Raw genomic sequence first — 27,073 nt, forward strand, 5'->3', positions numbered from 1 at the left:
AATATCCATGTCTTTGTCGAAATTGTAATGTTAATAATACCTGTGAATGTAAAAAATAAGATTTTATTGAAATATATATTAGTACACGATATACGATTAAAATTATTTCGTTCTACTTTGAGATTTCTTATTTATAAATTTAAGACTTGGTACAAAAAAAAAAAAAAAATAATTAAATGAATATACCGAATATTTGATTATATTTTAAACTCTATCTTTTGTTTCAGTATATGCGTTATTTTATTTTATATAATTTAGTGGCATAGTCCGTTACAAATGCTATTGTTCTTTTTTACCGACTGTACTGTTCTTCTTTTGTTTCATTTTCTTTCACGCCAAAGTTTGTTTGTCGATTATATGAAGTATCTCTTACTTCCTGGTCGATTATTATAAGCGAGCACGAAAGACGCAAAGTTCTTACACTATGTACACGGAGTTAGTTTTTACTATCACAAGATAAGCTTGTCGCCTTTGGTTTCCTGTGCGGGTAGCCTAATTGTATTTTGTGTCTGAAACCCGGGGCAACAAAAGCAAGTTGATGATATCTCGTTTCGCTATCTTTTCAATGTATGCATAGAATATAATAGTCGAGTACCCACCTACCAACCGGATACGGAAGTGACGCTGGTATAGACAGGAAGCACCGAGGGCGAGGCGGAAATCTTGCGTAACCGCTTGGGCGACGTGACACTTGTCAGGATCAGTCATACCTACGCATGCACATTGCACAGGGTGCTCCCAAACGATCATATGGGGTTAATGTTTGTAGGGTATTCGGTCGAAGCATCTACCTCGAGTAGATTCAGAGCAAAATTTTAAACCAGAATATCATGTTTGCTTTTTTTCTGTCTATATTTCTAGAAATCCCATTCTTGAACCAAAACTATGGGACACGACGCGAAATTTTCCAAGCTTAGGGTAGTAGATGAGCTCACCGACTGTGTGAATATCGATTCCCAACGCATCTCTATACAAATCATTCGATTCCGATCGGAATTCGTACATATAAAGCAATGAGCATTACACATACATAGTTCTCGAACGGCAATCAAATCCCGAATGCACGACTCATGGTATAACGAAATGAGGGAGCGTTCAGAGACCTGACGGTATTTCACCCACATAACTTCGTTGTGGCGCTAAGCGGACCTGGAACGCTTGGCTTACCTGGAAAATTAGACTCGATTGTGTTGAATAGAAGGTCATTGTCAATGATGGATGGAGAGAATTTGGCAAATACCAGCAACCGAACGCCGGGAAACGCATGGTCAAAATGTTTTCTCATAAGTCAGAATATGCGGCGTTTGTCTCTGCTTACCTTGAGGTACGAGCCGAAGTATTTCGTGACGAATGGACTGTCGCATTGCGACAATACCATGATCTCCTGCTGTATGTCCTCGATTTCATCTTCCGCTTCCTCGAGATCAATTATCTTGATCGCTACCACTTGCTGTGTTCTATTGTCGATGCCCTTAAACACCTCGCCGAAACTTCCTTTGCCGATTCGTTCCTGTTTCGTGAATATCAGCTCCGGATCCACCTTCTGCAACAATTCAAATATCCCTCCTTTAGATCATGCAAAAATTCAAGGGAAGACGAAGTTAAACATTCGTCAAGTTATATGCTCAGTTATATCATATATCATCCCTTGTGAATTTATTACAAGATACAATGTATGCACTAATCGTCTAGAGGATCCCTCAAAGTTTACACGATTTGTAAACATGGAAGGACCTAGCTAGACTTTACACTAGTACTAATGAAGTATAAGTATAGGAAGTTTGTAATTAGCTGAAAGCGCTATAAAGTACGTGGATCGAGCCATGAAGTCCAAAAGGCGTGTTTATTCAAAAGAGCAAACTTTTTCATCTCCAAGGTGGTTACTCTACACCCTTAATTTCAAAATTCAAGCCGGGATGACAGAAAGTTTGGCGAAGTTCTAAAGTCACAGTAACTTTACCCGCTCAATATCGGTTTCCTCGCTCAATTAACGAATTCAACTTAGCCGAACTTCAAATTTGATGATAGATAGCTTTCGTCTTTCAACCGCAATGCGAGGAATTACACGCAAAAATTCCTTTCAATTTTTGTTTCACTTCTTTAGTACAAACTATATGGCAAAGTTTTCAATGGCTGAAGTGAAGTAGCGTGTTCTCGTAGCTTTGTGACGAAGAAGGAGCAGCTTGAGGACACAGTCTCAACGTTGATGAGACGTACGTGATATGGCGGCATTGTTAGTATGGTTTCGCGTTGCCCCTCCCTTTCATTGTCAGTAGGACAAGAATTATCTTTTGGCAAAGTGTCTCTAAAGCTCTCAAGGTTTCTCCCAAGAGCGTCTGACGTTGACACTAGGCTAATTATAATGTGCGTCGAGACTTCCGGGGGTCGCATAATCTCAACGAAAATAGAGAAATAGAAAAAAGGACGGATAATGGTAGTTCACGGTTTACCGACATACTTTGTCTTATATAAGTATATTTACAGCTTTTTCGTTTTCGTCAAATATTATACACCGTGAGTTCAATGTACTCTCAATAAATTTTCAACGTTTTTTCATTGTATAAAATTGTGCTACTATATCAAGGTTCATACGCATTTTAGAATGTGTAATTCCCTGATTTTTCCAGTAAACTCTGAAAAAATAGGATGCTGATTAATGACCAAATATTTTTACTCATTAATACTAATACCTCCAATATTACCTAGTAAATATCTTACTGTCCAGCTATCAATTTACAAACAACAGCCTGCGATTTTCCATACGAAAAAAAATAAAGAAGGCTAGATATTTAATAAAGTAATGTGCACAGAATGTGTGAATTGGAGCACTGAAACAAAATTTGTAGTGCAATTTTTTTTTCTCAAGATCGATAGTACTTTGTATAAGGACGAGTTTATTTCTTCGACAGACTCAAAATGCCAGTCTTTCTTTCTAAATTCCCTGCATTTTACCCGCTATAAGAAATTCCCCCAGTTTTTCCGGGTTTCCAGATTTTTCCTGTACGTACGAACCCTGTAATATACTGTATCATGTACTCAGACTGCAGGAAAACATTAATCGAATTCACTCGAAGTGGCACCGAGTCACTGGAAGTCAATCGGAAAATTTAGCAGTATTTTCAACTTCGAGGAATAATTTGTAATCATATGAATTCCATACATGAAGTAGTTCTGAAATCACTTGAAGTCAGAGAAGTTCACGTAAGGTCTTAACTTCGCGAAGTCGCTTGAAATATTTGAAAGTATTTTAATCTCAGTCGAAGTCTTACGAAGTATTCACCACGTCATAAAGTCATAAAGTTAAGTATACACTCGATTCTAATATGGTTAATCCTCCGACAAAAGTATCATACTTTCCATTGACGCCTAATATGGGTGGAAATCAAGTTTCCACATTGACGCGGTTGCACTTTTTTTTTACCGCAGTGTAAGAGAATCGAGAGAAAACATCGACGCCTAACCTGAACATAAAAAAGTCTAGTGTTTACTACGAATAGAATACAATCGACAGATGTAAAATCGGATGAGAAATCGAGCGGAAACTCGTTTAGTTATGGATCATCATCATCGTCGTGATTCAGATTACGCAACAATAACCGTTCTGATTCGTTCGAGAAGTCGTAACCACGTAAAATCAAAAAAAAAAAAGGAAGGCAGCATCATCTCTCTAATTTATTCGGAGAAAGTTTCAACAGCAGGAAGTAAGCGTTGGAGTATTAATTGCATTACAGCAGAGGTGTAAAAAATAACGATAGAAATATGGAGCCTTCGAGGATTCTTACATCGCTCCTACGACCAGAACATCTACACATGTACATATAAACGTTAGCCATGGTATAATTCTTGGATTAATCAGTAGTGTCGACAAAATTGGCCATTCTGCACGTGTATGTACAACGAAATTATAAGTAAATAAAGATTGTGCCAAGATATAGTAGGGAGAAGTAATAGTGAGCAGGTTCTTCGATCGATAGTCACAACCAACCGACACAAGTCGTTAACTCCTCTAGAGAATGTAATGGAAGTGCGAGCGGCGACCTCGCGCAGGATTCGCCGTTGTGACCTTACGTGATCTCCACTCTACCTCGTCGCTTCACAACCACAAGTCATGACGCACGCTGGAGGAGCAAGATAACCGAGTCTTACAATCGGGAAGAATTCGTGAGTCACTGGACAATGTGTACCTGAATCAGTCCGCTTTGCCACAGTATCCTAGTACGCGGAATCCGGATCTCCCCCACGCACCGCAAAGAGTGGATAAAACTGATTCTGATATCTCTATACGCTGTTAGTACCTTCGAAAACAGTAAGCAGACATTTGAACTCAATCTCTCTAGAGGTTTGTGCGTTACCAGGTGCGTGCACTGAGCGTTTCCGTGACGCGAGAACACAGGTTAACACCTACTGCACATTCACGATAAGATCAGTAGGGAAATTCTGGTTAATGTTTACTCTACGTTTAATAACGCGTACTGTGTATGGATGATGACGATCACGATGCTGATTAGGTAGACAAACGTGGTTACACACACAGTAAAGTTTATACAATAACAGTGTACGGTTTAAAATCAAACACATTTCTTCGGATTACAACCATGAATTCACTATGATTCTAATCGCCGTAAGGTCAATAAAGAGGTTTCTTTTCATACTCTTCAAGGTATTGGTTCCACCTTTTCGTATTTAAAAATGTTACCGGAGATTCAGAGTATTAAGCCTAATTTGCTAATCAGTGAGTAATGGTTGTTCTTAGTTGTCAATGTTTTATAACGAAAAATATTACTATAAAAGACTCGTGGCGGAGAGACGTTGGTCGTCTCTGATGGAATATAAACCGCGTGAACACGAATGCGGTTGAGAATCTTCTTTTTCCAAGCATCAAAAGGTGTCCAGTTTCAGAGTATCTGGCCTTTGTGCGGACGCGGGCGCCTAGCTGTAGAGGAGGCATAGCTGGCTTTCAGTACTTTCAACCTTCAGCAGGAAAAGACAAGTTTTTGCATCTGTAGATTGACATTCGATAGCTTGTGGAGCGGCTAGCAGGTCATTGTCACCTTGTATCTGTTCACTTTCATGCCGCAAGCGTTCCAGTTGCCAGCCATGCAAAGTCCTATCAAGCCCGATGTCAAACACTTGACAGACATAATCAGGATGGCTGTACTGCCAGTTTCGTAGACAAGGTTGAAAGGAGGAAGAAAGGAAGGAAGCAAGGAAGGAAGGAAGAAGTCACGTTAACGATTATTTGTTAGGTGGCGCATAACATCGAGCGGCGGTAATCTAATATGACGCGTGCGAGACAATCTGATTAAGTACACCAGACACGGTTGGAGCCTGGCTGCGACGAGTAACATTGTGTACAAAGGTAACTAGCGTCGAACATAGTTGCTAATGTGATATCAATTAAAACTTTTAATTGACACACTGTGCCTACTATCACGGTATCTACTAATAGCACATAATGTTCCGTTGCAACAGTGCGATTCATGACGTGGTAAGTGACGAACCCTCAACTTTGTGCAAATCATTTGACAGTGAGTGAATAATCCCATAAGAGATAACGAAATCGTAGACAATCAGAAATAAGTAGAATATCACTTAATGGCTACCGCAGAGTTGTTGCATTTCAATTTCACCCGAACTTTACTATATCTTGAAGTTAGATTTACACTTATTGTTAGACAAAACGCCGCGTCAATTCATCTGAAGTAGCTTGAAATCATTTCAAGTAATTTCTTGGAATTGAATTGAACTATTTTCATCTTTATGAAATTACCCAAGGTCACGTGAATTCTCATGAAGTTATTTGAATTCACAACTAGTAACTTGAATCTCAACTTTATGAAGTCAGTTGAAGACAGTTGACTTTAGTTAAAGTCTTCTTCACGGAGTCACTTGGAATCGTTTGAATTTATGTGAACTAAATTTCCATCTGACTATATAAAGTCATTGTAAGTAATTTGAATACAGTTACAATGTTTTGACTTCGTGAAGTTTTGAACTTGCAAGGAACACTAGTTTGGTGTCTCTCTTAGAATTCGTTGCAGCTTATGTACGTTATAGAACATTGGAAACTAACAACCATGTTTTTTTTTTTTTAGCGGAAAAACGGGTTAAAGGATTGAAAACGACCCTCGAAGATGAGCACCAAAAAATTTGATTTCTTGATTCACTCGATGTATTGGAATGAAGCCAACGCTGAATTATTCCTATCGACGAATGAAACATTTCCGCGTTGGTTTCATTCAAATACATCAAGCTCTTCTATCCGAAACTTCGAAACCACCCCATTGGATGCCCATGTTTGAAAGTCGTTTTGCACGCATTTAAACCGTTTGTCCGCCGATAAAAAAACAATACGTGACATTTACTTTTCAATGTTCTGCAACACACATGATCAGCAACGAAATCGAAGAGGGATACCAAACCGATGTTCCTTGTTAGTTGTTCGTTCGATACTTGACTATCATCACCTCTCGGTAACAGATCTCCATATCGTCATAATCTATTTGTTCCGCAAAAAACGAACGCTGCAACGAAAGGTCCGTTCAAAAATATACGACCAGACCATTCCTCACCGCAAATATGCAACGAGGTTGATGACGATCTTTAAAACGGAAGCTGCTTACACGGATGAGACTCACCGAGGGGCCGCTATTCCTGTTGACGCGATTTCTCGAGTTCGTTGCTGCCGGCGATCGTCCGTTCAGATTCTTATGATTTCCCGCATGGGGAATCCCCAGGGTGTTTTCCCTCCTGGCGGGTGGCGGCGGGGGATGAGAAACGGGTCTTACCCCGTTTCTATTCTGCGCTGGGTGATACGGTCCGCCCCAGGCCTGCCTCGGATGGTAACCGACGTAGCCACCGGTTATAAACTGTGCAGATCCGTTCAGATGCGGCGGTGCCATTACGGCCGTTTGCTGAGGCTGCGTACCGTTCCGCATATTTCTTCTCCTTTCTATTTCTACGCTGATTCTGACTTGGTGTTGAGTTTTCACTAATGATTAAAACCACGGTGAACGCTGCATCGCTTTTGACTTGACCGTTGATATTTAGTCATCCAATGTTCATTGCCATAACGCAGGAACGGTTGAACCGATGAACTCCATTGCCATTTCGATTATACTATATTTGATCACTGAACGCCACACTTTGGAAACATACTTCTGTGTAATGGCGCTAGAATTTTTTCGTAGTATTTTTCCTACACCATGTGATTTATGTAATTATCAATTTTTGTGTGATTAAATTATCGACGAATTACAGATATTGTGTCCTGAAACGTTGTATAATCGAGTTTCTTATTACACGCTTATCTTCTCAAATTATTAAAACTACTGATTCGAGACCTGATAATTCAGTATAAGCGTTGTTTTTACTACGATAAGATTGTTTAACTAGCGATTAAGTCGATAATTAGGCTACGTCAGATATAATGTACTAATTTAAATCGCATACCGTACCCTACATAACTTATATTTGTGATTAATTTATCCCCATGTGTTACATATGGATCGATCGATTATAGTGCGTCAAGAATAACATCAAATCAGCAAGAAAATAGATAGTACACAACCTGCGGAAGTGATCTCACTGTAGCACGGTTTTCGACAAAGTTGTTTGCCATAACAGTTTTGACTCTATTGGCGTCTCCATGCTGTTCGATAACGGATCGCTTTTTACCCGACAGAAGCGATTAGTCTCGCCTAATGTTTTGTTCCCGAATGAAAAATAGGTTCTCGGAATCGAAAAGCGCTTCAATAATCGTGTAACATAACTATAGGAATAAAAATAAAACAGAAGTAGGTATAATAATAAATTTCGATAAGCGCGGTAGATTACTTAATAACTTTTTCTTTTATCGTGTTAACAACTGCAGAGACTAATCGTAAAGCCCCTCGAGATGACGACGTTGTCAGTCAACCGGATGCGATGTGCTTGTTATTAAAGGTGACACATGTTTGATTGATTTCGCGATTAATCAGAAAGTTAGAAGAAAAAATAAAAAAACTGCGAGGGTCGAGAAGCTAAAGGCGTATAAAACAATAAATCATCATTTCAAAGATCACGAGTACGATATCCATAATAAAGATTATCGTCGTCGTCGCTCATATGAACGGGAATAAAAATAAAAATCATTTGCAATAATGGCGAAAAAAGAAGATTCGAGACTTGACTAAAAGATGTGAATCACGGTCAAATTATAATGAAAATTACCCGCAAGGAAAAATTCGGTAAAAACCCAGAAATGGATAGAATTATATGTATAGTTATCGTCAGAAAAAAAATAGCAACAGCGATAACGAACAAAGACAATGAATTGTAAGGTGAGATATTTTTTATTGCGAGCTTATCGAACTTTACAAACGCAAGACGGTGTTGAAGCCGCTCTTTCTGTCATTATAAATTCGTCAAAGGTTTCTGGATGCGGTGAATTCGAGTCACGTAAAACGCACAACGTCGACAGTCAGGCATGCAGGGGATCATGAGGGCCAAATCTAGGCACGACGGTAGTTAACAGTTCAGTTAATTAGTAATTGTGACGCGTATAGTATATAACCGGATACCAATATGCATTACGGTTATTATATGCGAACGTCTGAAATTTTTATTTTCCTTGTCAAGTTATAGTTATATTAAATTATTGTTACCGTATAATACGAGTATCGTTGTAATATCGGAATGTAAACGTATAAATTATAACGATTGTAAGAATTTATCAAAGCTTAAAAAAAATGTATTATGCATGACTGCAAGCTAGGTGTAAAAAATTGTATGTATCCGCAAAAATTGTTATCACTATTTATTTATGTATGTACGTATATTAGCACTTGTGATTTTCATGTACTTATTTCATTCCAATAATAAAAAATAAAAAAAAATAAAAAAAACGAATTTCGAGCGCGCGCGTTGTTCACGAATACGTTTACGTAAGGACTAAGTATTTCGTATTTCGTCGCAGCGAGTTTTCTGTCTCCGTTCGTTGGGTTAGTGAAAGCGCCGCTGCTGCAATATGCCACGAGAAACGTGTATAAAACACGAGTATATAGTTATATGTACACTTTTAGCTCGCAATCATCGGATGCCGATCACATTAAGGGGATGTCAGGCCTTGCTGTTTTATCGACAAAGTTAGCAAATCGTATTTCACAATCTTCTCTTCTCCCGACCGACGAAATTGCTTCAAACTTTCGAACATCATCGATTTTGTCGTCGCGTTTGTCGGCCGGCTTAGAAAAGTTGAGGAAATTGATGAAGATACGTAAGAAATATGAGACTCGACTGTAAAGTATCGCGCCATAACGCCGAAACGAGTGAGAATCATCTGCGAGTAATAGTCGATCCCTCGAGATTTCCAACTTTTTTTTTAGCAATGCCACGGATGTATACGTAAACCATGTCATTTCCCAAAGGTTTGAGATATTTCGTGCCTCGAAAGTGTAAAATACGAATTGCTAAATCTGTCGGTAAAATTGTGAAATAATTTAACGACAAGACATTTTGTCAAATATTTAAGTTATAATGGGAATAATTATATCGCGATGCAGAGAAAGAGAATGGACATGCTTCCCTCATTCATAGGTTGTAATACGAAGTTGGATATATAATACACTTGTTTCTGCTCTACATGCGCTATTGAAACGCGATGGCAGCACCAGCAGCGAAATTACCTTGCATGCATAATCTCTCCTAACCGAAAAACCTGGTCTAAGTCGCGTGTAATCTATTCACGTATGCATACAAGAGAACGAATAAAGCCTATTTTCTCACGCACTGAATACTTCCCTACAATGCACGTGTTATAACATTAAATACTAACCAAGACAGTAGGAGGTGTCTTGATATTTGAAATGAGATTCCGATAAGCGGACAAAGAGTATCATTTATTTATTATGAAACTACTGAATTTTATGAAAATGATTTGAAATTTCAACACTTCGAAAATTCAAATCACGTAAAAAAAAATCGTTAAAAAACAATTTAAAATACTATAAAATAAAATATTCGTCGCTCAAGCATAAGGACGATAATTTTCCTGAACAAAGGTCTCCGCGAGGTTCGTAGCAAAATATAACGTCTTTCATTGATATAACAAACTGCAAACGGACAACTTCGATAATAAGAGCAGATATTGAGCATTCAGTGAGTTAGCGGCAAGTGCATTCATATAATATCCAACTAAATATACGTCGTTTAAATTCAATTGGCAATGATCGGGTTATTCAGGTCTCGCCAATTCCAATTGCACCCAAATTAGAATACATCCTACCTACGATACAAGATCTTATCTAGATCTTACTTAGATCCCAGTTTAATTTAGAAATTTGGAACAGACGCAAATGAATTATAATCGATCTCAAAAAATGATTGCAAATTCTAATTAATTTATTTTTTTTTATTCCCATTTTCTAATAGTGAGAAAATTTTTATCTCATGTCACGAATTTACATCTAATGTGTACATCGTTACAATTCATATACAAATCACACATGTTCCGCTCTGAAATCTTTTTCGAGATGAGAAAATTCTTTTACCGTACGTAAAGAAAAAAAGATTCTCCAATAAATTTTCCGTTTAGAGAAGTATCTTTTTTAACACACACACACACACACACACACACACATCTGCTGCACAATCACTGTAAAATATATTATTATAAATTTCACATAAATATTATTATGCTTCTTTTCATTAATCTCGGTACTTGAACGAATAAATAAACAGCTCTCGTTACTGTTCGACAGGATTTTGACAGCTGTCAGTTATTGAAAACGCGGAATATCATATCTGACAGCGATACCCGACGACAAGGAGCGTACTGACTGCACGCGGTGAAAATATAATCCACGACGTTGCTGGCGCGGGTTTGTTGGGTTGGTTGGCTGGCTGGTTCGCTGGACATCGAGTCGCCTGAGTCAAACGGTAACGGAGTGGGGACAACTGACTAGATACCCTACCTGTCTACGATCCGGACTTTTATCCAGCTGAAGCTGTTATGCGATTGCACGACTCGCGGCAGCGAGCAGTCGGTTACCTATCTTGCAGAAGTTAAATTATAACGCTGAAAGTGCAGACTGTCAGATTACTTCGATATTAGACGATTTCGGTAGGGCATTTTTTGCAGTTGCTGAATCGCTTGGGACGGAGAAAAAAAAGTCATACTGCGGTAGGTACGTTGAAGTTGAAGAGTATTTACTCACGTGTGAGAAATTTCACACCAACCTAGGTTATCGATCTGGTGCGGAAAAAAATAAGTAGATTTTTCATGCAAAATAAATATATTTGTAGAATACGGTGGTGACTATTTCGCAGAGAGAAAATTCGATGATTTTTCTCTAACTTTTTTCACCGGCAGAAATTATATTATATACGAGAAAGGGGAGAAGATGTGAAAATTGAACGATATTACTTCCAACAACAAGTTTTCTTGAGTTTACGAGACACAGTTGACGGTTTTAAATAATTTTGGGAAATAACAACGAAGAAATATGTCTTTTCAGTCGGAACCTGGTAATTCCCTGACTTTTACCTGATCATTCCCAACTTTCCTGGTCTGTCACCGCCTTGTAGAGAACAGATGTTGAAAATCCAGCAGCAGATTTTACATCTTCCGATGCTTCGGAATATCGCAACAAATCGTCAGGTTCTTTAGATTGTTAACGAGATATGCTAAATGGGAATCGATTTTTCTGTGATAAAGACACGATATTGACCACCCTCAAAATACGATGTACACCACATATGAAATCTAACGAAATCATATCAAATCCCATGAAATTACATTTGAAATGATTTGAAGCGATGCGGTCTTAAAACCTGGCGAACACACGATCCGACGAGTGGTTAACTCCTCGGATAATTATCGTTAGAACTGCTGTGTTCCAGGATAACGGGGATAACGGAGAAAACGAACGGAAATAGGCAAGAGGCCAGCAGCATCGAGGACCACCCCGACTTGGAGTGTAGAGCATCATAAGATGGGGTCGTTTAGATCTTCCGTTATGCGGTTGTAAAAGAGTGCAAGGCTTTGACCTACAACATGAGAGGCTGGCGTCAAATCTGTCCCTGAATGGCATCGATGCGTGATATTGGAACAATAGAAGATGATCGACAATGTGGAGGACGTAACATCCTGTCGTCGTCACACACGACAGAGTCATTAAACGACGAGATTCTCTTTGTTAGTGAACGTTGTCACGAAGATGCAATGCCGGTGGGCTTGGTTACAGCGTTACAGAGGCGTTGGAAGCGCAAACGCTCGAAGCGTTAAACAGTAAAATGCCATCTGCTTAGAAAAGTTTTTTCTTCCTTCGTACCAAAAATCATCAAAACTATATTTAAAAGCCTTAATGGATGGGAGGGGAGGGGTTCAAACATTTCAATTCGAATCCACTCGAGGGCAATTTTCATGAAGAGGTTTTGACTCCTCGAAAATCGATCGTCGCTTCGTTTAACGTTCGAAGGAGATAAAGAGAAGAGAAAATTAGTTTACACGAAAAATAAGCGATTTCGTGAACGTTTGCCGGTGGAAAAATACGCTCTGAATGTAAACTAAAACGGGCCTTGTCGAGAAGTCTTCGCGTTGGGACAGAACACGCATTGTGAACAGGTGATTCCGCGGAAACAACGTTTGCCGCTATCTATTTAGGTTGCTGACATTTTCAACAACTGATCGTCATAATACACCTCGCACACTAAACCGCCTGACAAACATTTGCTCAGCTGCAGGTTGCCTCTGCCCAACTTTGACATACTTTGGTGAGAAGTATAACTTGTTTTCGAAAGCACTAGAGTTCCAGTATAGGAAGGCAGCGTGTAACCAACGAAAAATCAATGTGCATTCGTACAATGAATTTTCCTCAACCGAATTTATCATACGGTAGAAAGCAATGCATTTTTCGGAAAAAAATACGTTACCCACTTCTTCATGGATTCAGCATAGTCAGAAGGAAATTAATCTTGACTATTTTGAGGGCAAATCTTACCTGTAACAGAACAAAAAGGAAATCGTTAGTGACATGCGACGCAAAATTTTACAGCTTAACTGACTAGAATGAAACGACTTTATATTCCAACCATTGAAACACGAGATTGAAGTTGGTAACGTTAATGTAACGAAACATCAGGGAGAAATTCGTTATTATGCAACTTTGGAATGACTTTTAAGGAATTGGCTGTACAAAATATGAGTACGCTTCGTTCATTATGATTTACTAAATCCACAAAATCTTGAAGGTGCGAAGTAAAGATTTTTCCTAAACATGCATCGTTAGAGTAACGTTACTAACTTCAACCTCGTATCGAAACAGAGTTGTGATCCAGGAATATGCTTGAATTAAGCACGTAAAATCACGTCAAGTTGCTAATTGAATATATGTCAATTGATTTGACCACATGTGAAATCATTTGAATTAGAATTTTGGATAACGACTTGTATGAGGCGTTCGCTTTCAAAACCTGTTAAAGAACTGCATTTGGCGATTAATCATGAATGAAACACAATCAGAAGACAAAATAGATAGATGAAGATTTCTTGAAAGCTTGGCCACAAATGATCAAATTGATCGGGTGCCCACGAATAACAGAAACAGCAAAAAATTCAAATTGAGTTTGTAATAAGGTTGAGTTGGTAATAAATAGGGAATTGATTCCGTAACCCAAAGCTATGGCAAGACCGCCGGATAGAGTTTGAGGTTTACAGGTACAAAGTGCAATTTTCGATTTGAAGACAAAAAGCAACTTGGTTTCTGTCGTTAAGTGACTAATATCGGTGCTAAGCCGTTGCTACATAGGTTATACGTATATATCAATACAACTCCGGCTTTCGCAATGCTAAGAACTGAAATATAGTTGCACAACAGTCGCGCTGCACAATGGCTACACTAGGTAGTTCACAAAAGTGAAAGGTGCGAGATATCGCGTGCGTACCGTTCAGCAGCGCCATACGCCATCAGTGACATAACTGCCAGTGGGAGATCGGTTATCGATCGATAACGTCATGACCGACTGCGACAATCAGAAGTCAAAGTTCGTGATCTGAGCGATGCTGAATCCCAGCAAACACTGAAATGCTGATGGGCATTGTACAGACCAATGGATCATCGGTACAAAAGAGTTTACAGTAACCAGGCAAGCTGCCATGGATAAAATATGCACTCGGTTGTTTCTTTTCTGCCATGCAGTTACGTTGCCAATTTTTTTCAGCGTCAACGCGTAGAAAGGCAACTCCGTAGAGCGATATATAGAAAGAATAGAAGGAGAGCAACGATGTGGGAATTTTGCCAAGCTGAATTCTGCACGGCTAAAGGAAGAGGGCTCTTATGTGTCGCGGAAAATCGATTCCCACTCCCAATTGCGACTAACGGACTAACGATGCACGTTGTCTTCGCTGCAAAAGGCATGTTTTCATTTTGAACTATTCTCAAGAATTATAAAATCCGTTTCCGCCAAATCGATTTTCAAAATTTGGATCTGCATTTAGCGTAAACGATCATACGCAGTTCGAACCATTCGCAGTTTCGACTATTTTGATTGTTGAGATTCGACTCAATTGTGAATAGGTATATTTTGGGACTGTTAAAATTCTCGATCCGTATCAGATTTCTTCGTTCACAATCATTAAAAAAAAAAAGTGCCTGTCGGTAAAATAGGAAGGTCCGACCTAATTCAATGAACAGGCGACTCCCGAACGGATCTACGCTATTCCGGATAATGGACAGGAGGAAATGAAGTTTAGAAGATGAAGAAGCGTCGCGAGGTTGGTCGGATCGGATCACCAATGGAGCAGAAAGATGAGATTCTGCAGGCTGCTATGAGGCATTCCGTGGCATATTGCAGCTGTTAGAGGTGCATTGAACGTGACACAGAATTTCCATCTAGTTTCGTGCTAGCACTTGGAGGCATCCTTCCCCAGGGCATCAGGCCTTTTTATCCCAAAAGCTGTAGGCGTTCGCGAAGAAATTATTGGAAAAGTGTCACATCATTTGAACAAGGATCAATCTCAAGATACTCAAAGCGCTGAAAAGCATTCAATTTTTCAACAGTCCGCTTTTTCGCCAGATTGAGTTTTCACCTTTTCTGGTTATTATCGGTGAACCGTAATGCTTCGTTGTTTCGTCACGTTGATGTCACGGGTATAGCTGGACTTGATGTAAACTCTAGCCTTGCTTACATTGCCAAGAAATTCTCTAACGAGTCATATTTGCCATTTTGTGTTCTCACGAGTGGTGATATCTCATTATAGTTTTCTTCTCCGCGATGCGTCATTGGAATCCGATTATTAACTACGGGTTTTCGAATGAAAATGGATTGTAGCATGCCTACCAGGAGCCGAAATTTTCTTGTTCACTCGATCGGTTCAGTCGATTTTCTCAGTTCTTAATATTTTTTGCACCTGTTCAGCGCGACAACCATTACTGGAACACGGTAGGACCAACACCTTCGTGGCAAACCCAAAAAAAAGGTGTAAAACAAAAGCCGGAAGGTTTGACATCGCCTTAATGAGACTCCGCATCACCCCGTGAACAATCAGAGCGAAGTGATCATTGATTGGTCGTCCGAACAAATGAACTTGGGAATTCCACTCGCGTCGTTGGCGGTGAGGATTTTCATCAAGCTTTACTGTTTACGTATGGATATCCTCCTCAGTGTCGCGATACAGTTACGTTAATTCAATGCAGCGACACACCCCTGTTAACCCTTCAAACTGGGGGGCAAGCCAAACATGGGCGACGAAGCGTCGCTTGTCAGTTTGAAATTAATTTTCAACGGTGAAGTGATACCATGTCGGTTTGTGGAATTTTAATTAAAGGTCCAATGATGTTTACAAATTGGCTACTCCAATTGCAAAACGGGCCAATTTTAGGCGAATGACGAAAGTTTTTCAACAGTCTGCATTTGAATTCAGTTTCTTGTTACGGCATACAGTAGCTTTCGAAATTAAAATGATGACATAAAATTAAATTTACTTTCAAAGTTAACCCCTTGGACTACGATATCCTGCCAAAGTCGCGATACGTCGATCTGTCCAAACATAAGAATCACGGATGATAGCCATGGTCTTCCAAGGTGTTCTCCCCAATAAAAGACGCAGATTTTGTATTTAAGGACTTGCAGTTTTACTGGACAATAACATTTGTTTTGTTATTATATCCTACAAGCCAACGCAGAGCTATAGGGCAGTAATTTATACTACCATTTTTTTCTTACCTTTTTTTTTTTTGAATCGTGTATAATTTTTTAAATACTGTCAGTAAGCTACTCAGAAATTGAAATTTTTTAAGAAAGCCGCGGCCCTCTGCGGGAATGGAGTACAGGGTCGTATAATGAGGGTGTATGAAAATCCTGGAGCGAAAAGCCAGTAAGTAAGCCGAAAGCCGGAGTGGTAAGAGGCCATCTATTTGGCAAAATCCGTCGACCGTTCTGAGCCCTCAAACTGCGACTCGTATCTTTAGGGTATTTCTGTTCCCTGCCCAACCAACCAACCAAGGAACCCCCGGCTTTCCGGTGGGATTAGAGAGTGTCTGTGTAGTCGAATGTATAATGAACGTTCGTAGGTATAACAGCGCGGATTCCTCGGCCTGCTACTAAAAATTGCTGACGTGTAAAAAGTTCAATTTACGTTCAAATCTGTTTCGTTTATTCACGTGGTAATCGGCTAAAAATATTTAAATACAAATAAATTACTACTCGCATAATGTTTGCAGCACAAAACAAGGCTGAATTCCATGAACGTTTATTTCATATTTATTATTACGATACGGGAATTTTTTTGCTAGATGAAAAAATCTGCTTTACAAAATTAAATTTCAAATGACTTACCGCTTTCATGCAGACTGAATTATTAGCGTTGTTAACTGCACGGTCGTTAATATTGTTATTGTTCAAGTTGCTGGTGGTTATCAATTGGTTATTGTTGTTGTTGTTGTTGTTATTCTTGTTGTGCTTGTGCAGCACCATTGCAGCGAACATTTTTTAATATTATTAAATTTTTTACGTTTAGGTCAAATTTTCCAAGTATGGCACTGATTTTTGTTCAATTATTTGAATATCTAGTTCTCAGAAGCTTGCTTATTCACCTTTCAAGATTTAAACTGTATCGTTATTGTTCACTGCGAAACTGCGTTAAGATTTAAAAGAAAAAAGAAAGAAAGAATGAAATCTAACGTGTTTAGTTAAAGCTTGGGCGTGAATAAAGCTAATCTGCCTCAGAAAAAGCACTTCATAGTGTGTAAACCCCGAAAGAGCGCATGGAAATGGAAAATTCAAACGAGTCATGCTGCGGTCTTTATATGTAGATATCTGTACATGTATTACATTGCATGTATATACATAATACGTATACAAATGTTAGTCTTCGAATCACTTAATGATCAACCTTCGATTGCCGACGAGTGTTGCCGACCAACCAACTAACAATAAATCAAGAGATACATCGTTGTCAAAATTACCATTTTTCCATCAATAAACTATTCTCAACCAGCGGATTTATCACATGGCAAATTTGTCAATTAATCTTTCAACTCATCACTCAGAGGTGTAAAGTATATCTAGACTTCGAGAATGGTGCGAGACATCAAAAGGTTTCACATGATTTTAGAAACTTTAGTAGATTTGATGCGGTTTTGACAATTTCAAAAGAATTTTTAAGATTTTACGGTAGTTGCCGATTTTAAGAATTTCAAGAAAAAGTCATAGAATTTCACAGATTTCAGAGCATTTCCCGGGGTTTCGAAAATTCCAAATAAATTTACAGGATTCGAGGATTTCATAGATTTTATAAGAATATAGGAAATTTCAATGGTTCCATAAGAAGTAAGACTCCAACAGATTTCGGGGGATTACAAAGATTAAAAATTATATAACAAGACCTCACGAGTGGTTTATAGATTTCAAAGGTGATCAAACCCCAGATCGAAGTGAACGAAAATGGCAGTTAACTACATTGCAGTATAAATTAGAATCCATCGTTCAAACATTCACCCAGAGTTTCCATTATTCCTGCCGATCGTCGACGAGTTAATCCTGTCGACTGAATTGACAGCTCCCTTGGGACACAATAAACTTGTCGCAGAATGCGTTTATTTATTGTAGATGAAACATGTTCACCGTTGTGTTGGAATGAAAATGGAATTGAAGTATTTTCAATCAACGAACAACAGCAACGGCACATCGGAAGAATGAAAGTGAAGAGTGAGAGAGACTGAATGAAAATAGCAGCCTCCCGATACTGCGAAGGCCAAATCGAACAGTGATGAACTGCAGTTGAACAATTACGCAAAAGCTAGACTAGGATGTTCTGCACGAAATGCAGGGTCCACACAAGTATAACACTACCGACATTGGACAGGCCGAGTCGGTCGACCGTGAACCGGTTTGTTTCGCCTGCCCGAAACAGGTCCAACTGCACTACAACACAACACAACACTGCTGATTCCTTCCCCACCTACGGTGGAAAGGTGGATTTAATTCTTATGGAGTAATGGCTGATCCGCTGAGTTTGAAGAATACGAAACAAAGAGCAGATTCAAGAGGGTTTCGAACCTGAAAGTTTGACCCGAGACAAGTTCGGTAAATTGTGAACACAGGTGAGATCATGAAACCCGTAATTTCTTAAAGTTTAGAGATGATTCGTTACTCAGGAGGTGAAAAAGGTGTGGAATACGATTTTTTGAACTTGCTGGTAAAACAGGAAAGTTAGTAACCCCCTTAAATTCAATGATCTTAGGTTGGAACCGAATCGATAACCTGCTTATTCTAGAGCAGAAATAATAACTTTGAGGTACTTCAAGCAAGCATGTAGAGAAAAAGTATCATCTAGAACTGTCGGTGATTTCAGATGCTTGTGAAAAACTCGAGGGTGTTGATTTCACTAAGGGTACAGTAGAAATAGCGTGTCTGGAGTTGGGTGTCAATTTCCTGATATACATATAGTCATAGCCAATCAGAAATTTCGCCTTCCAATTTTTATTCCAAAAATTAAGGAATTGCCAAATCCTTCACGGCTTAAAGTGTGCAAATATGACGTCTACACAGATAGAAATGTTGTATTGAATTGTCACTATTCGGAATCGTAATTCCAATAACTCAAACCCCACAATCTCCCAGGTTTCTCCTCGGGTATTGAATTGGAGATTAAAAAGGGCAGAGGATCAACTGAGGTTGAGGTATATACGTCGGAGAGATATCGCCCTGAAGACACGCAAGAACGTAAGCACTTGGTCACGCGATAGGGTCGGTCGTGGCAGGCGGCGCAGCTCAACAAACCGGTGCTTAAAATACACATACACAAAGCTGTGTTGTTGTACAAATTGTTTTCAACACGGAACAATATTAAAACTTCAATGACTTGTTCCTTCGCCAATAAAAAATCAAAATACCAGAGTATTTCAACAACGGTATCAGCATCTTTTTTGGAAAACAATTGGCAGCAGTATACTTTACCAATTTACGACGTTTCGTAATATTACAACAAATAATAAGTTCACTGATTGTGAGATATTCAGGATGTACAGATAAAAAAATGTCGGCGCAAAAACAGCGATAAAAAAAAAAAAATTCTCGTTCGAGAAGTTATTCACGCGAATAATTCACTTCATAAAACTTTATGGAGAGGTTAAGGGAGCTTTCCAGTGTGAAATTTTCAAAAAATCGATTTTTTTTTTTTTGCTTTATCGAATAGTATACACTCTTCCGAATATTCCCTGAAATTTTCATGCCGAAATTCAGATTATTTCGGTTACTGTACAGCATTTTTTGGAAGAAGGCAACGGAGCGCTACAGCTGCCGCGTCGGCCGTCTGCCCGTGCGACTGTTATTTCTATTGTCTCGTTCCTACCTGCACGTACATGAACTTGGCTCGCCAATTGTCGAAAATGTGAATTCGGACTATTGCATAATTTGCCGTTAATTAGCCGTAAATTAGTGGCGCGACTTATTTTTTTGTCGCACTCAATTTTCAAAAAAAAAGCGGATGGCGTGCTAAATTCTTGAAAATCAATCAATCACTGTGTGTGGCAACTAGCCCCAAAGCACGTATTCTGCGGCAAGCAGATAGTAGAAATCGCTACGCAGTGTGCTGTGTGCACCTTCAATGAAGGTTACGATCCAATTTTAAAAATTTTGAAGACGATGGGATGCACGATAGGGCCGAGCGCCGCACATTTCGCCGCTAAGTACAAGAATGCGCGCATCATCCAAGCAAACCGCCAGGCGTCCCTGGATAGCAAAGAGGCGAGGACAGCTCGTCGGACTGAACAATCCATTGAGCACGATCTTTTCGAAGAAGCAGAAGGGATATTGTACGGACCTGGCATCGCTGATTGACCGTAAGTAAACGATTTACCTAAAATTTCCTCACTTGAAACTTTGAACGCGTTTTTCTCGAAACAGCATTTTTCAAAACGGTGTCCAACTTGGAGGGCAGAGTTTTAAAGCTATCGAGTTGAATTTTTTACACAATATTCTTAACGTCATTGTTTATCGTGCTATGGAAGCTTTTTTTTTTTTTTTGACATCTTCCTATTTTTTTGTAAAAAAAACTGCCAAAAAAAATGCTAAAATCGATACTTTTTGTTCAAACCGGCGCCATTTTTGCAAAAAAAAAAAAAAAGAAAAAAGCCTCCATAGCACGAAAGCCAATTATATACCGATCAATAATCTTTTTGTGTTTTTTGTTTCAGATCAAAATTGTGACCCCCAACGTGGACACCACATCCAAGTGCATTTTCTGCAACAATCGTTTCATCATTTTTATAGATATTAATTAATAAATAAATCGATCTTTAAAAAATTGTTTTGTATTCTTCAATACCCAATTAATATACAAAAAAAAACCAGACCGATTAGATTATTTTTTCTTTAAAAAAAAAAATCGCGAAAAACAGCGATTTTTCGGGCTGTCACACTGGAAAGCTCCCTTAAGAGAACCTTCGACAGTTTCGAAAATTTTGAAAATAAGTTACCGTTGTAAACAAAGAATCTGACACAGAATGACCAACACGTTCAGTGTAAGGAAGCGGATAAGCGTTTCTCAAATAATAAACTTCAGCGACGAAGACGAAAGTCACACACCATAACCACAACCCTTGTAACACCGGCGTAACACTGAGGGGTGAACCGTTTATGATTTAACCGTACCAAGGGGAATTCATTCGACCAGCAGCGTGGAAGCCAGCCGCGCGTCGACTGAGGCTGGTTTCCGAATCCGCGAGCGTCGCGACGTTCGACAAACTCACCCCCTTTCTCCCACCCCCGGAAAAAGCCGCCCTCCACCCTCTCTCCATTGTCCTTTTCCTCTGCAGCGCCGACTCCACCTCCTTTTCTTCTTCGTCTTCGCCATATCGCCATGCACAAGCCGCGGTGGGTAGAAGGGGTGTCTGCTCTCGGAATTAAACTCCATCGAGATACATGACACGAAGAATCCCGTATTCCTTTCGTGCCCACATTCGAAGTTTTCTCCTCACTGTTCCAGACAGTATTGCCAATTTGGTGATTTCGTGGATAGATCTGGAGTTTTTTGATTTTTTTTTGATTTTTGCAGTCGTTTGAGATTGTCTAGAGATATCTAGAGACTTTTCGTTGCCGATGTTGTTTTCGGAATCATCTCGGGAAGAAGCGTCCGTTAACCAAAGCGTAACGATTTTCCGTCAGTTCCGTCGACGAAAATTTAATAGTATCGAAAAAAGTTTGATTATAGTTTTTGTTACCGACCGTCGGTAGTTTACATTACCTCAAGTATTTTTACTAACAAGGTTTTGTAGTTGGAGGTTCAACATGAGTGCAAGAGAAAGCTCTTCAATAACTGAAAAATAATTGTAATAAATGATTGACTGTAGTTTTGTTTGTCATTGTAATTTGAATTTGTCTTCATAATTTGACTATTGTGTAGATTGTTCGTCAATTTTTCAGTGAATAATAGAGATTTCTTAGTTCATGATATCTACAGATTTCTAATGTTTTTTGAATAATGGTATTGCGATATGTTTTTCTCGGCACTTGGTAACACCGCTGCTTCTCAGCCAGTAGTAAAAACTAAACTTTCTTGATCAGTCGATGATTCACACTTCAATTGTCAAATCATTGATACAATGTAGGATTTCCCTGTTTTACCGATAAGTTGTAGCAAATCGTATGTGACAAAACTCTTTTCTTCTCCTTAGCGATGAATTCTCTTATCCCAACTAAAAAAAATTATCGGATTTACAATCGTTGATCTTTAACAGACAGAAAAGGTAGAAAATTTCACAGAACCGCTCAACTGTTCTTCTGACTGCTTTGAAGTTATGGCACACTACTTTACAGTTGACCGTGTCTGTTGTCTTGCAAAACCAACGAGGATATATTTATTGAACAAGGAAGGAAAAGACACAAGAAAATTACCGTTCTAAATAAACGGTGATGAGTGACGATGGTCTTTCATTGCCGATTCTCAGCTGACAATGAGTTGTCTAAGAATGAAAATCTACCTGTAGAAAAAGAGAGTTGGGCTTCGTGCCGCAAGCCATAAGTGAAATAGCGAAAAAGTTCCCCAATGGCGCTCGTCAAAGGAATTTCGTATACGTGATGCAGACCGTTGGGAATCTTGAGGAAAGGTGGCAAGTTTCAAGGATGAATTTTTATAGGTATAACGTCATTGCCGCTGCTTTTGCCTCATATGCTTCTGACTCACAAAAGATATCGAAGATACCGTATTCTATACTTTATACCCAGTGTTCGATTCGATGCTAAATTTAAACCGATCTCTTTCACATGACGTTGAACGGTGTGACGAAGCCTACATGAGTAACCCTTTCTCCATATATGATGCAAACTTGAGTATAGTATTGAAATAAAGTTGGTGTGGTAAAGAAATGCATTACCACAATGTTTATGATATTTTACGTTTTGCTAGGATTGTTGAAGAAAATTGACACCCTTATTTCTTCGGATAAGAATGATGCATATGTCAAACTGTAAATGATTACATCAAGTGTCAACTTCAAGAGAGAAGAACCAGGGCGAGTCAGTCAGCAAGGCTGTTTGGAGAGCTGAATGGACCACAAAAGGTGCTTAGCAGTTGATGTAAGAAATAAGGAAGAGTGAGGGTGACTGGTGGTAAAATGGAGGCGAAGTTTGGTTCACGAAGCAGGGTCGATTGGATGGGCGTTGATTGAAGACCAATCGGACAGGAAGTGGATACCACTTCGCAGTGTCTTGCTCCACCCTTCATTCCCCGAGATGAAGGTCGTTGCGAGGGGCAAGAAGAAGATAGGGGAAAACACCACCGTTTTCTTTCCTCTCCCCCTCTCTCTCTCTCTCTCTCTGCTTCTCTGCGCGCGTGTCGGTGTCGGTGACCTCTCCACGGGGTTGGTAGAGTGGAGGTTAGGTTAGCTTCTGTATTTGGTCACGGAAGGAGAGAACTCGTTGCCGACCGATAAATCACCAGTGCGATTTGTCGTGTTGCAGGTTTTTCTCTTCTATCGAAAATCTACTCAAGCATTTCGAAAATTTTCTTTTGGCATAAGTAGAGGGTGAAAAATTGCCTTCTGCGTCGAAATCCGAGCAGAACATCATTTGAGTGAACACTTGCTGCTCAAGATCAATGAAAGAAAAACTCAAATAAGCAGTGTCTGTAAAATATTGTTATAAAACAAATTCTACGCATTCAATTTCAACAGTAGTTACTGAGAAACGCTGGTGCTTTTCTGCGCCAAACTTAATTCTGCACACAAGGTTATAGGGCATAAAATGAAAGATGAGAGTCGCAAGAACATCAGCTTCCTTATCGCAAAGTGGCACCGTTTTGTCACGCCTGATACCTTCCCCTGCTACCGGATTTTTCACTTATACCTACCAAGCAACCGTGAACATAGAGTCGCACTTTAAACGTGCTCATGAAACTCATATCTCCTGCACTGCAAGTTGTGGATTCTATTCTGAACCATTTCAATGTCAGCCAAGGGTCAAGCATAAAAGCACATGTTCTGAAATTAACTGAACTGATCGATCATAGGCTTCTAGGATACGTCCTGGTACCGAGGAAAGCAGTTCGATGGGTATAAGAGCTATTTATAAATCTAACCCAGAATTTAATCGCCTAATAGAAATTGATGAAACCCGTTCATTCGGAGAGGATCAAGGGTAGTGGATCGAAAAGGAGGCTCGAAAGCTCGGCTACCTGGCGATTAATTTTGTCTGAACTTTGCAAAGGACCTCCCGAATGTCTACTCCATTTTTTGCTCCGCAGTCTCTTACGTTACGGAGTTGGGAGATCCTGCTCCTCCTTCACCTCCCTGAAACTTGATGTGTCTGCACGCGTCTGCGCTCATCGATGTATCTTGCACCTCTTCGCTGGGTTTGTTACCCGGACGTCGACCGTCTGCGATCCGAAGCTGCAGGCGTGCGAGGCCCTTATGGGGCAAGGACCTTCGCATCCTTGGCCTCGAGCCTCGACAGGACCACCGCCGCCCGCCGCGCGACACCGTAACTATATTTACTGCACGTATCCTTAGAGCCAATGACCTTCGCTCTCTCCCAGGTGACATTGCGATTACCAAGGTACCGACACAACAGGATCTGACAAGATTAGTGAGCATCGAAACTGCGGATCTTTATCATGAATCATCGAACGATCCTAAATCAAAAGTTACCGGTGGATTCCAATCGTTATACCAGTCAGAACTGTTTTTTTTAGCAAATTTTTATTCTCGATTTCACTGAAGGATTTCACTATTTACGGTCGAGTCTCCGCATTTATTAACTTCGTTTTCAATGATCTCTGTCGATATTTTCAAAACTATGATTGCGTTTCGAGTTGCGGTCTTTAGTTCAAACTCCTAAATCGCTGTGGGTGTACATTGTGAACATCAGAAATGAGTACATGGATCGATTAAAATAACACGACTTAAGTTTAATGGATATCAACTGGACTATGCAATTTATACCGATCGGGGAGACTCAGTCGATAACTCGAAGTATAATATAATACTACCCAGTATCCAGTATCCAGTATCCATAATTCTTTGTCCATTTTTAAGTGCTTAAGAAGCAAACTTCGCATGGTTTTACGTACGACAAACAAAAAGAAACAAATATTGGTCTTTTACTACATGGAGTACATGTGTGAAACGCTGAAATTGTACAAGGCAAACGAGCGATTAGAATAACGCCATTTTAACGATACTGGACATCGACGAGTTGCGGAGGACGTGACGCCTCTGCAATATGTATGCAGGCGTGTATACGATCCATGAGACGTGAGGAATCCGTTTTCTAACTGGGAATAGGTATCTCGTCTCCAGCGCGTTCACCTGGCTGACTAACTAGTATGTCGTCCCTCCCTGTCCAGATGGGATACCGTTGTCCGACGACGACGACGACAACCTGCACCGAGTTGCTTGCGACTACGGTAAACGTCGACCTGAATATGTAAGACGCAAGATCGCTCGCACCGGAGTTATTCTGACTTTTTATTAAACTAGAGACCTTGTTTTTCCGTATGATATACATAAATACATATACATATATACGATAGTTCAATGGGATATGAAGAAAAAAAATTCTACAAGTCCGATCTTGAGTTTAGATTAACTGGCAAATAAGCTATTTCAGAAATGCGTTCGATAATTTGATAACTTTCCTGTCGTTACTTCATTTCTGATAATCACTGCGTGTCTATAATGTGTAGCAAATTATTCGACCAGCGATAACTCGAGAAAGGAAGCAACATTTTAATATGTAAATGTTGGTGGTACTGACTTTATTCAACCCAAAATTGATAAAAAATTGAGCAAAATCTGTAAAGCCATTTCCGAGTTACTTCCAACAATTGAACTTTTCTTATTCGACGATAAGCCAGGAATAGTTAAAGAAAACCGACAACCAGTATCCCTAATTTTACCTGAATCAGTCGAGCCTTTCATGAGTGATTTCGAAAAGAGTTTTTTTTGTGGGACGATAACTTCAGAATGGTTGAACCGATTTAGATAAGGTTTAGCACACTAATTTTGCTTCATTTACTCCTGAAGTGATGAAATTTTGAGTGAAGATTTTTATTTTCACAAATACCAGAAAATTTGAGGACTTGTTCTTCAATGTTTATCGTTTGACAACTTTTAGTAATACGTACATAAAAGCGGCGAGACGAGTGATCAAATGAATGTGGTAGTGATGTGTTACACCTAACTTTTCTTGGATAGGCTGCACATATACATGTAACGAGAGCAAAAAGACTTCAAGGTCTATACCAATATGTATACCTATGTAAGTGCGCTGTGACAAAATGTGATTATAGAAAATGAGATTACATTGGCATTCAGGTATATATAATTTTAGCGCTACGTTACACTCATCCCTCGAAAAGGTACTTCAAGGTTTTTTCGATTGTGGCTCAATTTTGGAGGTTATCATCATCCTCATATACGGCTATTGCGCAATTTATTATTACGATGTGCGTAGAAAATAGGTGTGACCGTCTTCGTCATTATGCGGTAAGCGTCAAAAAAATTTATGAGCACCTGTGTAAACATTCGAATCCGATAAGCAATGGAGGAGTAGTGGAATTTAATTTCAGCATAGGAATACACGCAACGAATTTCTTGTTATTTCAAGTTACAACATTGCTACTTTTTGTTTTCATCAACAAATTTTAGGGGTATGTGTGATCGACAGGGAAAAACCTGTATTCTTATCATCCATCTTCTTATTTTCTTCGGGAGAACCGAATTTTGCATAATGTTTTTGTTTTCACAGACTTTGTTTGTACATAGTACATGTAGACCATGTTTTCCAGTCACAGCTTTTGCATCTCCTTCGTCGCTGATGTGTGATAGCAACAGCAATTGTACAAGAATCAGTCCCGTCACGGAATTGTGGGCATCACTGACGATGGGCTCGAATGACATTAGCCGTTATTATATTGTCTTGGTTTGTTTTCTCGTCAATTGACATCGGTGAAGTAACGGTATATTTTCACTCTTACTCGCGTGCGCTTTGTGTTTAACATATGTTATGCGTAATTACCGCACCCATCGGAGGAACGCATGACATCAAAATTGACTAGGTATCATAACAACACTATTACTACACATAAAAGTTACTT

General features: G+C 39.4%; 1 protein-coding gene across 6 annotated transcripts in view; it reads right to left on the reverse strand.

The window, feature by feature from the left end:
* Positions 1-27,073, reverse strand: part of LOC124176599 (serine/threonine-protein kinase 25) — a 43,380-nt gene that overhangs the window by 11,463 nt on the left and 4,844 nt on the right. The window contains exons 1-3 of one of the 6 annotated variants that reach the window (XM_046558101.1): positions 10,530-10,832; positions 6,639-7,198; positions 1,319-1,543 (exon numbers count right to left, since the gene is read on the reverse strand). In XM_046558101.1, coding sequence (XP_046414057.1) covers positions 1,319-1,543; positions 6,639-6,938 — 525 coding nt within the window. In that variant the 5' untranslated portion in view covers positions 6,939-7,198; positions 10,530-10,832. Of the gene's footprint in view, positions 1-1,318; positions 1,544-6,638; positions 7,779-10,529; positions 10,833-12,912; positions 12,940-16,815; positions 16,969-27,073 lie in introns of those variants that run through there. The other 5 variants (XM_046558099.1, XM_046558102.1, XM_046558104.1 and 2 more) reach the window with 5 other exon arrangements.

Source organism: Neodiprion fabricii, chromosome 2 (assembly GCF_021155785.1).
Source record: "Neodiprion fabricii isolate iyNeoFabr1 chromosome 2, iyNeoFabr1.1, whole genome shotgun sequence".
In the NCBI taxonomy this organism is placed as follows: domain Eukaryota; kingdom Metazoa; phylum Arthropoda; class Insecta; order Hymenoptera; family Diprionidae; genus Neodiprion; species Neodiprion fabricii.